This window comes from Littorina saxatilis, linkage group LG7, assembly GCF_037325665.1.
Source record: "Littorina saxatilis isolate snail1 linkage group LG7, US_GU_Lsax_2.0, whole genome shotgun sequence".
Taxonomy (NCBI): Eukaryota; Metazoa; Mollusca; class Gastropoda; order Littorinimorpha; family Littorinidae; genus Littorina; species Littorina saxatilis.
In genome coordinates, this window is record NC_090251.1 from 3,722,472 (window position 1) to 3,736,347 (window position 13,876).

General features: G+C 43.9%; 1 protein-coding gene across 1 annotated transcript in view; it reads left to right on the top strand.

Moving 5' to 3' along the window:
• The first annotated feature begins 12,821 nt into the window (after positions 1-12,821).
• The window catches only part of LOC138970482 (uncharacterized), a 14,389-nt gene continuing 13,334 nt past the window's right edge, over positions 12,822-13,876 (top strand). The window contains exon 1 of the mRNA XM_070342934.1: positions 12,822-13,876. This exon is cut by the window's right edge and continues 347 nt beyond it. Within this exon, the coding sequence (XP_070199035.1) occupies positions 13,450-13,876 (427 nt within the window). The 5' untranslated portion in view covers positions 12,822-13,449.

Here is a 13,876-nt window from a genome sequence, read left to right on the forward strand (position 1 = left end):
TTTGGCCAAAAAAATATTTGGCCAAATCTAAAACATTTGGCCAAATCTTCACTTTTTTGGCCAAATGTTTTAGATTTGGCCAAATATTTTTGCCAAAACTTCATTTTTTGGCCAAATCTTTGAGTACCCCTTGGCGCTGATGGACAATATTAATTTTTTTGGCCAAAAACGCCAGTTTTGGCCCAAAAAGCAAAGTTTTGGCCAAAAAAGTATAGTTTTGGCCAAAAACGCCAGTTTTGGCCAAAACCGCCAGTTTTGGCCAAAAAAGTATAGTTTTGGCCAAAAACGTACATTTTTGGCCAAAAAAGCAAAGTTTTGGCCAAAAAAGTATAGTTTTGGCCAAAAACGCCAGTTTTGGCCCAAACCGCCAGTTTTGGCCAAAAAAGTGCGTTTTTGGCCAAAAAAGTGAATATTGTTCACCAACGCCAAGCTGCTTATCATTTGGCCAAATGTGTGGGTTGTTTTGGCCAAATCTTTGTCTTTTTTGGCCAAAACTGGCGGTTTTTGCCAAAAAAGTGAATATTGTCCACCAGCGCCAAGCATAGATGTAACTAGCTGTAGCTGTAGGTGTGTTATGTACTGTTACAGTAGGGGGAGGGGGGGTTGAACATACTGCTGTTTTTGTAGCTGTTGGTGTGTTTTGCACACAGGTGGGGGGGGGGGGGGGGATTGGGGTTGTATACTGCTGTATCTGTAGCTCTAGGTGTGTTTTGCGCTCTACACGAGGGAAGGGGGTGGAGTGTTATATGTTTTGTACTGTTACAGTGGTGGCAGCGGGGGGAGGGGGGTGTACATAATTTTGAATCTGTAGCTGTAAATGAGTTTTGTACTGTTACAGTGGGGGCGGGGGGGGGGGGTTGGGGGTTGTACATATTAATGCTGTAGCTGTAGGTGTGTTTTGCACTGTTACACTGGGGGGGGGGGGGTTGTACACACTGCTGTATCTGTAGCAGTAGGTGCGATTTGTGCTGTTACAGTTGGGGGGGGGGGTACATACTGCTGTAGCTGTAGGTGTTTTTTGCACTGTTACACTTGGGTTGGGGGAGGGGGGGGGGGTTGTACATACTGCTGAATCTGTAGCTGTAAGTGTGTTTTGCACTGTTACATTGGGGGGGGGGGGGGGGGTATACATACTGCTGTAACTGGAGCTGTAGGTGTGTTTTGTACTGTTACTAAGGGGGAGGGGGGTGTACATACGGCTGTAGCTGTAAGTACTTTTTGCACTATGCTGAATCTGTTGCTGTAGGTGTGTTTTATACTGTAATACTGAGGGGGGGGGGGGGGGTTGTACATACGGCTGTATCTGTAGCTGTAGGTGTGTTTTGTACTGTTACAGTGAGGGCGGGGGGGGGGGGGGTCTACATACTGCTGTATCTGTAGCTGGTGTTGTGTTTTGCACTGTTACACTGGGGGGGGGGGGAGGGGGTTGTACATACTGCTGTATCTGTATCTGTAGGTTTGTTTTCCACTGTAACACTGGGGGGAGGGGGGTTGTACTGCTGTAGCTGTAGCTTTAAGTGAATTTTGCACTGTTACACTTGCGGGGGGGGGGGGGTACATACTGCTGTAGCTGCACCCAGCCAGCAAGACATTAGCGGCCGATAATCGGCCGAACACCCTTCAAAAAGTCGGGCCGGTGATGTCAAAAGATACGACGCGGGTGTTGGCCCGACTAACTTTTGCAAAGAGGCAAAGAGGCGGCCGACAGGCGGCCGAACACCTGTACAATGGCGGCACGCATCCGGTCCGATGGTAATCGGCCCGATGGCTTGTTGGACCTGCGGGCCGACATCGTCCCGATGTCTTCCCGCTGAAATCGATATCTTCCCGATGTCGGCATAAGGTGTCGGGCCGCAGGTCCAACAAGTCATCGGGCCGATTAACATCGGACCGGATGCGTGCCGCCATAGTACAGGTGTTCGGCCGCCTGTCGGCCGCCTCGTTGCCTCTTTGCAAAAGTTAGTCGGGCCAACACCCGCGTCGTATGTTTTGACGTCACCGGCCCGACTTTTTGAAGGGTGTTCGGCCGATTATCGGCCGCTAATGTCTTGCTGGCTGGGCTTTACCCCTACCATCCCGCCGGTGTCTAACTTTGACTACAACATCAATCAGCCCGCCGCCCACTCCACATCCCGTCTCGATCTGAACATCGACATCGACATCTTCGGTGGTATACAGACCAGCATCACCTGAAGTATATATTCATAAATATTTTCTTTAGACTGAATTTTGAACCTAGCTTTAAATTTCGATGACGTCACTCGGAAGGCATTCTTGTTTCTTTCATATAAGATAACAGACTGTGTCCTCACGGCAAAGTAACATGTCCTTCTTGGTGACGATTACTTTGGTTGAGAGTTTTGTCTAACCGTACAATGAAGTACAGAGCACATCTCTGATTTCAACATTCAGTTTGATTCGTAATCGGCAGTGTAATAGACCGACATCATCAGAAGTACAGAGAACGGCTCCTGCTTCGACTTTTCCTTTGGTCTGAACACTGATCTTAAGGCCAACCAAAAGTACAGATCACAGCCCTTATTCCAACATTAGGCCAACACCACCAGAAGTATAGATCACAGCCCTTATTCCACCATTCCATCCGATTCATTATCAGCAGTGTAATAGACCAACAGCATCAGAAGTACAGAGACTAGCCCCTGCTGCTTCTTTTCCTTTGATATCAACATTGATCTGCATACCAACCGGAAGTACAGGACACAGCTCTAATTCCAACATTCTGTCAAATTCATAATCAGCAGTGTAATAGGGGCACAGTTTGTATTGTACAACATTGATTCTGTCCATCTTTATACCACAGACCAACCCCCCTGCACCCACCCCCTTCTGCCTCCTCCCTTCACAATAAAACAACTGTTCGTGTTGAGCATAATTATAGAGGGGTACCAAACATACTCCCACACGAAAAGCTGGTGACAAGTTTCTTGTTCTTGGGGATCAAACATACTCCCACACGAAAAGCTGGTGACAAGTTTCTTGGGGACCAAACATACTCCCATACGAAAAGCTGGTGACAAGTTTCTTGGGTACCAAACATACTCCCACACGAAAAGCTGGTGACAAGTTTCTTGGGGACCAAACATACTCCCAAACGAAAAGCTGGTGACAAGTTTCTTGGGTACCAAACATACTCCCATACGAAAAGCTGGTGACAAGTTTCTTGGGTACCAAACATACTCCCATACGAAAAGCTGGTGACAAGTTTCTTGGGTACCAAACATACTCCCAAACGAAAAGCTGGTGACAAGTTTCTTGGGTACCAAACATACTCCCATACGAAAAGCTGGTGACAAGTTTCTTCGGTACCAAACATACTCCCACACGAAAAGCTGGTGACAAGTTTCTTGGGGACCAAACATACTCCCACACGAAAAGCTGGTGACAAGTTTCTTGGGTACCAAACATACTCCCAAACGAAAAGCTGGTGACAAGTTTCTTGGGTACCAAACACACTCCCAAACGAAAAGCTGGTGACAAGTTTCTTGGGGACCAAACATACTCCCACACGAAAAGCTGGTGACAAGTTTCTTGGGTACCAAACATACTCCCACACGAAAAGCTGGTGACAAGTTTCTTGGGTACCAAACATACTCCCACACGAAAAGCTGGTGACAAGTTTCTTGGGTGGGTTGGGGGAGGGGGGGTGAGATGGCGGTGTGGGGGGGGGGGGGGGGGGTTGGTTGACTCTGTCTGTTACCGTGATTGGCTGAGTGTTTCACTGTATATGTAAGGTACATGAACTTTTTTTCCTTATCGTCAATTTTGTGCAATTGCTTTTATTTTGCTTGTTTGAAATGATCGACTCAATAATGAATTGTAGATTACGTATTATTATACATGTTCGGCTTGTGTGTTGTTCTGTTTGTGTGTGTTGTTCTGTTGTGTGTGTTGTTCTGTTGTGTGTGTTGTTCTGTTGTGTGTGTTGTTCTGTTGTGTGTGTTGTTCTGTTGTGTGTGTTGTTCTGTTGTGTGTGTTGTTCTGTTGTGTGTGTTGTTCTGTTTGTGTGTTGTTCTGTTGTGTGTTGTTCTGTTGTGTGTGTTGTTCTGTTGTGTGTGTTGTTCTTTTTGTGTGTGTTGTTCTGTTGTGTGTGTTGTTCTGTTGTGTGTTGTTCTGTTGTGTGTGTTGTTCTGTTGTGTGTGTTGTTCTGTTGTGTGTGTTGTTCTGTTTGTGTGTGTGTTGTTCTGTTTGTGTGTGTTGTTCTGTTGTGTGTGTTGTTGTGTTGTGTGTGTTGTTCTTTTTGTGTGTGTTGTTCTGTTGTGTGTGTTGTTCTTTTTGTGTGTGTTGTTCTGTTGTGTGTGTTGTTCTGTTGTGTGTGTTGTTGTGTTGTGTGTGTTGTTCTGTTTGTGTGTGTTGTTGTGTTGTGTGTGTTGTTCTTTTGTGTGTGTTGTTCTGTTGTGTGTTGTTCTGTTGTGTGTGTTGTTGTGTTGTGTGTGTTGTTCTGTTGTGTGTGTTGTTCTGTTGTGTGTGTTGTTCTGTTGTGTGTGTTGTTCTTTTTGTGTGTGTTGTTCTGTTGTGTGTTGTTCTGTTGTGTGTGTTGTTGTGTTGTGTGTGTTGTTCTGTTGTGTGTTGTTCTGTTGTGTGTGTTGTTGTGTTGTGTGTGTTGTTCTGTTGTGTGTGTTGTTCTGTTGTGTGTGTTGTTGTGTTGTGTGTGTTGTTCTGTTGTGTGTGTTGTTCTGTTGTGTGTGTTGTTCTGTTGTGTGTGTTGTTCTGTTGTGTGTGTTGTTCTGTTTGTGTGTTGTTCTGTTTGTGTGTGTGTGTTGTTCTGTTTGTGTGTGTTGTTTTGTTTGTGTGTGTTGTTCTGTTTGTGTGTGTGTGTGTTTTTTATTTTGGTTTTGGTCATTCATCACATGGTTTTTAATTATCAACAATGAGAAAATGTCTGTCAGGCAGTTTTGCATTATTCCATTTATATGTAATTAATCATGATTGGTTTAGTCACAGCTGATTTATACATAAGACATCATCAGCACTTCATTAATTTCTTTCGCAGTTACATTTTTACTGATCGTGGTCGTAAGTTTATACTATTTTATATAATGTTTTCTAATTTATTATTATCAAAATTTGTTTTGCAGGCTGGCGCGACTTTTGATCTATATTTTTACATGCTTACAGCTTCGCTAGCCTGAGTAACGAAACACGGTCCATGAATCACAAATCTAAAGGGATAGTGCAAGGGAGACCAGCATGTCGAACTGATGTCCTCATTGCAGTTGTGTCCCTTCCCATTCAGTCTAGTATGGGGAACTTGTTTTTCTCTAAGAGATTCTAGTGAAGGATTGTTCATGAATGTTAATCTCGATTCTCGTAATTGTCAGAATCCACTTTTTTTTCTCTTTTTTTGGTTAAAACAAAGGTTTGTTGGGTAAATTCCGTCATTCGTTATATGTACAGTAATGGTGGTTGTCATGTATGGCTTTTTCCCCAGAGAGATGGTTATGTACAGTAATGGTGGTTGTCATGTATGGCTTTTTCCCCAGAGAGATGGTTATGTACAGTACTGGTGGTTGTCATGTATGGCTTTTTCCCCAGAGAGATGGTTATGTACACATAAGTGTACAGTTTCTTGTTGCAGGTTTTTTATTTTATTATTTGGTCCTTCTTCTGTTAAGGGATTCATGAATATAGGTTTAGTTTGCTTAAATTGTTTTGAATCAGTCACAATTGTATAACGTTTTGCACAGCTGCATTTGTGTGTGTGTGTATGTTTAGTGTGACAGTTTTATTGGGATAATTGCAAACAACAACACCGCATACAATCAATGCGTGTATGTTTGGTTTAAACAGTTTTATTGGGATAATTGCAAACAACAATACCGCATACAATCAATGCGTGTATGTTTGATTTAAACAGTTTTATTGGGATAATTGCAAATAAAATACCGCATACAATCAATGCGTGTATGTTTGGTTTAAACAGTTTTATTGGGATAATTGCAAACAACAATACCGCATACAATCAATGCGTGTATGTTTGGTTTAAACAGTTTTATTGGGATAATTGCAAATAACAATACCGCATACAATCAATGCGTGTATGTTTGGTTTAAACAGTTTTATTGGGATAATTGTAAATAACAATACCGCATACAATCAATGCGTGTATGTTTGGTTTAAACAGTTTTATTGGGATAATTGCAAACAACAATACCGCATACAATCAATGCGTGTACGTTTGAGGGGAATGGGGGAGGAGGGTGTGTGTGCATTTTAAAAACAATTTGTTTTAGGTGTGAATGTGAGATGTCAGACAGCATCATATTTACTGTGCGCACATTTGTATAAAAACATTTTTTCAAATTTATATGCCATCTCAATGCATTGTTGAAATACAAGTCATGAAACACAACTCTTTCTTGGAATCGTGTCCAAATTGATACTTAGTCTGTCGTCGAGTTCATATCACGTGAACGTGGGGAAGGCAAACAAGAGCGGAGTGTAAAAAAAAGTAATATACCTTTCTTGAAAAGATTGTTTACAAGTGTAGAAATCGAACGATCAATACGTAGATAAAGGCATTGATTGATCAATCAGTAAATACAAAACAATGAACTGCATGCTTGAAGTCTTACTGCTTTAAGTTCACAGATCTTGCTAACATCACTTACACTGACACAATGGTTGTTTGATAATTCCAAACAATACAACAATTTCCTGAAATGTACGCTGTTTGAGTTATTAAACAATTTCAACAATTCCTTTTTGTTGTGCCCAGATTGAAAGAATCCGATTAAAATGATGTGTCTGTCGTGTGTTCCTTCATTGTCCGCATGTGACTCGGCTGTCTCGTGACGACAGAGAGAGAGAGAGAGAGAGAGAGAGAGAGAGAGAGAGAGAGAGAGAGAGAGAGAGATGGGGAAGAGCGAGCGAGAAAGAAAGAGCGAGAGAAAGTGAGAAAGAGAGACGGAGACAGGAGGAGGGGGGGTGGGGACGAGAGAGACAAGGAGAGAGCAATTGCGAGGTACAGAGAAAGATAACGTATGAGAGGGCGGGGAAGAAAGAGAGAGAGAGAGAGAGAGAGAGAGAGAGAGAGAGAGAGAGAGAGAGAGAGAGAGAGAGAGAGAGAGAGAGAGAGAGAGAGAGAGAGAGAGAGAGAGAGAGAGAGAGAGAGAGAGAGAGAGAGAGAGAGAGAGAGAGAGAGAGAGAGAGAGAGAGAGAGAGAGAGAGAGAGAGAGAGATCTTCAAACATAACCTACTAGAATGCTGAGTCTCACGACCATGTACGTGAAAAACGTTCAGCTTAAACACGGATAGGACATTTTCATAGCTTGGTTTTGAATGTATTGACACTGGACGCTCTGTGCTTTTTAATTGATTTCTATCTGTCCGGATCTCTTGTATGGGAAAGTAGTTTTGTGTTCAGATCTGACATTGACACACGGTGAATACATTCAAGTCACTGTCTCGAACTCTACACATGCCAACAAGCAAGCCAGTGGTTGTCTCAGTGATCTGTGTATGGGAACACAACACCGGCGCAAGGTGAATGTGTGTGTCTCTAAAACATCCGGGGGGGGGGGGGGGGGGGGGGGCTGGGGGTAGGCTTCTGCATGGATATAACTCTTCACTTTGTATGAGTATGTTGGATGTTAAGACCATTTTCCCGCGGGTTTGGGTGCAAGTCGAAGCACATAACCCCATTTTCTGACATCAGGCCAAACTACAGGAGGTAAAGCACTGAGAAAGAGAAGGACGGTCAGTTAACTATGTATGTACCACAGTGAAAAGAATAAATAAAACGCTGTTCATGTGGGGGGTGTATTGACGACAGGGGGCGCTGTGGTAATGTCTGGACACGCTAGAACTCTGTGTGCTGATCACTGTCAGGACCTTTACCCGCACTTTTCACTGCACGTCAAAGCTGGTCTTAACGTTTTGAAAGTGTGTGTGTTGATTCTTTACAAGAAAGCTACTTTTCGTCACGCAGAACAATCGTCAGAACGGTATGACCGATTTCCAAACCACAAACAGTTTCAATAGACAATTGTGCTAAAAAAGCCCACGCATTTTGTAAAGGAATGCAGGCTAGCAAAGAAACGACTCGCTCTGCGCACCAAACGTGAAGAACTTGACATGAAAGCATTGCACTACACGTTACTGAGACGGCTTTCATACAGACACGGGAACGAAGTTGTGAAAGAAATAACAAAAAAAATCTGGACAGATCTTCTCCCGAGACAATAAAACAAGAGAGAGAGAGAGAGAGAGAGAGAGAGAGAGAGAGAGAGAGAGAGAGAGAGAGAGAGAGAGAGAGAGAGAGAGAGAGGGAGAGAGAGACTGATAGAGAGAGAGAGAGAGGGCGAGAGAGAGAGAGCAGGGGAGAGAGAAAGAGAGAGAGAGAGAGGGGGAAGAGAGAGAGGGAGAGAGAGAGAGGGAGAGAGAGAGAGAGAGGGAGAGAGAGAGAGAGAGAGAGAGGGAGAGAGAGAGAGAGAGGGAGAGAGAGGGAGAGAGAGAGAGAGGGAGAGAGAGAGGGAGAGAGAGAGAGAGGGAGAAAGAGAGAGAGAGAGAGAGAGAGAGAGAGAGAGAGAGGGAGAGAGAGAGATCATGGACACTGCGGTGACCTTCTAAAAATAGTAACAGAACGCCGGGAATATCCGAAGATGCCCCCCTCATACTATAGTGCACCATACGAAGGAAGGGAGGTAAACGCTGAAAACATGGAGAAGATAAGGAAGAGTTATGCCGTAGTTGATCCCCCAAAAAAAACAAAATCCACCAATAACTCCCTAACCGTGTGTTTGACTGGTCCCAATTTTTGTAAGGACCGTCTCAGGAATGTATAGAACCTGTTTACCAAGTTTGGTGACGACCGGTCCGTTCATTCTTGAGATCTACTTGCAAACACAAACAAACACACAAACAAACAAACAAACAAACACACAAACAAACAAACACATCGACCGAAACCTATACACACCCCTATACCGGGGGTGTAATGAAGCCGTCAAAACTGTGTGTTCGGAATAAAATTGCCTCCGCGCGTTGGAAACAATACAACACTCGCTTGGCGTTACGGCGGCACACGCTCGGTACAGCCTTGAATATACGGGGTGCACACTGAACAATCAGCAACACAACTTAACGGGTTTCAATCCCAAAATAAACTCACTAGCTAATTGTGCCAAACAGGGTTACTCAGACATTCTAACACACACACTGACTGCATGCTGGCAACCAAGCAGTGTCTAACATACACGTAGCAAAACAAATAGTGAACGTTGCATGTTGTGTCTCTGCAGGATCAGTGAATGTTGCATGTTGTGTCTCTGCAGGATCAGTGAATGTTGCATGTTGTGTCTCTGCAGGATCAGTGAATGTTGCATGTTGTGTCTCTGCAGGATCAGTGAATGTTGCATGTTGTGTCTCTGCAGGATCAGTGAATGTTGCATGTTGTGTCTCTGCAGGATCAGTGAATGTTGCATGTTGTGTCTCTGCAGGATCAGTGAATGTTGCCGTCTCAGGCAAAACGGCGGCTGGTTCTTGTTGCACTGCCCACAGGCACGGGGTGCATGGGAACACTTTAGAAAGCAAAATACGCCTGACACTCTTTGTGCCCGTGTAGGAACATATGCAGTTTCTTTAGCTTTGTAAGCTTATAAGCTCTGTAAGCTTTCTTCTTTGTTGTGATTATACGTACACCGCTGGAGGAAGAATTAACCTGACTGTCTTGTGACGACAATCGCGATATTCAAATGCTAATATATTTTTGTTTTATGTTTGTACCTTTGTGGTTTCAATTTACTCAGCTCCCATTTGATACTATATTGAATGGGTGTAAGTTTGGTAAGCCGACTCGAGAATGGTTGATGACTTAAATATAAACCTTCACCAAAACTGCCGACCTGCCAGTTTTCAATTAATGTACGTATATAACTAATTGAAAAACAAACAAACAACTAACTATTCAATTCATTAGCCGTTATCAGGCGGAACATTTTTCTCATGGCAGACAAATTAGTTTGAGGCTGTTAGTTTTAAAACGTTCCTTCAACCAATTTGGGAGTGAGATTGTAATGCAATCTTTAAAAACAAGATTATTGACACCAAATGAACTACGAAGGTAAATTAGTTCAAGACAACACGGGTTACAGAAAGGGCTGTAAATAGAGAATACTACATGGCTTGCTGTGTCGTACCAGATTTACACGAGTTGTTTTTTTAAATATTGAACTGCGAGCGAAAGCGAGCTGTTCACTATTTGAAAAAGCAACGAGTGTAAATCTGGTACGACACAGCAAGCCATGTAGTATTCTGTTTATCCTACATACTGTACTTACGTGTATTTTACTGAAAATGTCCTGCATTCGAGGCAGCTAAATTGAAGACGCTTGTTTTGGAACCTCGATCTCTTCTAAAGTCTCGTGCAATCTATTACGTCAAAGCAAAGAAACGTCACTCTGAAAGTGTGGCGTGACGTGTTAGTTCTTAAGATTCATCGAGGGTAATTAGCGAGCGCAATTTTTTTTCTTCTATAATGACGTTTGTCTCGGTGACTTTGGCATCATAAGCAGTGGAAAAACAGGTCCCTACCAGACTTGCTTGACATGACCTCATTTACATGATATACACACGTGTGATTTGAACGATTATTATCTCACGGGTGTCTCTCTCACGTGTGTAGGATAAATGTTTTTACTGCGTACATATTAAACATGTGTAAAGTCGATAAGACACCTCATCTAAGCGAGTCACGCGTTGAATTGAATACAAACCATTGAATAAAAACAAAAACCTCTGAACAAAGAAAAACAGAAGATTTTCTAAGTTGCAAACAGAATGTTCCCGCACTTGCAAGAACCCTTCCAGTCTAGTCATATCAACCCGTGTACTGTCAATCCTACAGGCTACAACCACTCACAGGTACGTCGGTCTGCATAAGAGGAGGGGGCGGGGGGGGGGGGGGCGACGTGCATTCACTGCCCGTGACGTAGCGGTTACTAAAGGCCCTGTCAGTGTCGTTGTGACGACGTGTCATCTCCCAGCTCGTCTCCACACTGTATAAAGTAGAGGTGTGAAACGACTGGTGTCAGTGTGGACACTGCTGCCAGGGAGGACTTAAAACTGAATTCCTTGTGTCAGTGACAGTGATAGGATGGTCTGTCTGATAGTAAGAAATGACTTGTGTCAGTGACAGTAATAGCGTGGTCTGTCTGATAGTAAGAAATGACTTGTGTCAGTGACAGTGATAGGATGGTCTGTCTGATAGTAAGAAATGACTTGTGTCAGTGACAGTAATAGCGTGGTCTGTCTGATAGTAAGAAATGACTTGTGTCAGTGACAGTGATAGTGTGGTCTGTCTGATTGTAAGAAATGACTTGTGTCAGTGACAGTGATAGTGTGGTCTGTCTGATTGTAAGAAATGACTTGTGTCAGTGACAGTGATAGCGTGGTCTGTCTGATTGTAAGAAATGACTTGTGTCAGTGACAGTGATAGTGTGGTCTGTCTGATTGTAAGAAATGACTTGTGTCAGTGACAGTAATAGTGTGGTCTGTCTGATTGTAAGAAATGACTTGTGTCAGTGACAGTGATAGCGTGGTCTGTCTGATTGTAAGAAATGACTTGTGTCAGTGACAGTGATAGCGTGGTCTGTCTGATTGTAAGAAATGACTTGTGTCAGTGACAGTAATAGCGTGGTCTGTCTGATAGTAAGAAATGACTTGTGTCAGTGACAGTGATAGTGTGGTCTGTCTGATTGTAAGAAATGACTTGTGTCAGTGACAGTGATAGTGTGGTCTGTCTGATTGTAAGAAATGACTTGTGTCAGTGACAGTGATAGCGTGGTCTGTCTGATTGTAAGAAATGACTTGTGTCAGTGACAGTAATAGTGTGGTCTGTCTGATTGTAAGAAATGACTTGTGTCAGTGACAGTGATAGCGTGGTCTGTCTGATTGTAAGAAATGACTTGTGTCAGTGACAGTGATAGCGTGGTCTGTCTGATAGTAAGAAATGACTTGTGTCAGTGACAGTGATAGTGTGGTCTGTCTGATTGTAAGAAATGACTTGTGTCAGTGACAGTGATAGCGTGGTCTGTCTGATTGTAAGAAATGACTTGTGTCAGTGACAGTGATAGTGTGGTCTGTCTGATTGTAAGAAATGACTTGTGTCAGTGACAGTGATAGTGTGGTCTGTCTGATTGTAAGAAATGACTTGTGTCAGTGACAGTGATAGCGTGGTCTGTCTGATTGTAAGAAATGACTTGTGTCAGTGACAGTGATAGCGTGGTCTGTCTGATTGTAAGAAATGATTTGTGTCAGTGACAGTGATAGTGTGGTCTGTCTGATTGTAAGAAATGACTTGTGTCAGTGACAGTGATAGTGTGGTCTGTCTGATTGTAAGAAATGACTTGTGTCAGTGACAGTGATAGCGTGGTCTGTCTGATTGTAAGAAATGACTTGTGTCAGTGACAGTTATAGTGTGGTCTGTCTGATAGTAAGAAATGACTTGTGTCAGTGACAGTGATAGTGTGGTCTGTCTGATTGTAAGAAATGACTTGTGTCAGTGACAGTGATAGCGTGGTCTGTCTGATTGTAAGAAATGACTTGTGTCAGTGACAGTGATAGCGTGGTCTGTCTGATTGTAAGAAATGACTTGTGTCAGTGACAGTGATAGTGTGGTCTGTCTGATTGTAAGAAATGACTTGTGTCAGTGACAGTGATGGTGTGGTCTACCTGTCTGTAAGAAATGACTTGTGTCAGTGACAGCGATGGTGTGGTCTGTCTGATTGTAAGAAATGACTTGTGTCAGTCGTCCTGATATGGCTCTGCGTAGTCGGCTGGACGTTAAGCAACAAATAAACAAACAAACAAACAAACAAACTTGTGTCAGTGACAGTGATAGTGTGGTCTGTCTGATTGTAAGAAATGACTTGTGTCAGTGACAGTGATAGTGTGGTCTGCCTGTCTGTAAGAAATGACTTGTGTCAGTGACAGCGAGGGCTGTCAGTGGGACATGATGTGTGTCAGTGACAGTGACGTCTGCCTGTCTGTGAGCAATGCGTATTGAGCCGTGTGTTACCGAGCCACACCCGACCTTGGTCAGTGACACACAGCACGCCAAACTCTGCATTCGTGACACGTTGTGTGAAGAAAACCTGGACAACTTTGTCTGATGCTTTACCCAGTGAGCGAGAGGGGAACCAGACGTGACGTGCGTGATTCTGTCACTGAGCGTGATAACCAGCAGAACGGGACATGCGTGGAGCCTGATTGTCTTACCGGGTGTAAGGGATTCTCTTACCGGGTGTAAGAAAAAGGACAAGTTGTTGATCATAACCAGCAGAAAAGGACATGTGTGAATCTTGACTGTTACTATAACCGGGTGTAAGGGAAAGATAAGTTGTTGATCAAAACCAGTGGCACAACGAGAGTGGCTCTCCGTCTTTCCCAAAGCGCGCATGTTAAATTGATTGAAGGTTTGAACCCGAGACCATGGCGGCCAGAAACACACAACAGACAGACGCCGATGACTGGCGGCAGATCGTGACGTCACTCTACCCCGACGCTCTTACCCGTACCTATTGTGTGCCGCCGGTACAGTTCAACAGGGTGCCCTACGTCAGGGACGTTGTACCCGGTACCGGTCTGTCTGTGCATGTGCTACAGCCACAAGCTAGTGCCCGGTTTCTCCACACAGCTCTCAGTACCAAGCCTGAGGGATGGACAGTACCGCAGCATATGTGGGCCGAGGAGCCAGGGCCACATCTCCCACCAGTAGGAATGCAGGAGAGCGACCTACGGGACGACTTTGCCCAGAACCACGTGATGCTAAACCTACAGGAGCTTGGCGACAGTCGTCACGAGGCCATGTTCATCCTGTCTCAGCTACAGTTCCGCAGCTACCTCAACGAGGCTGCCT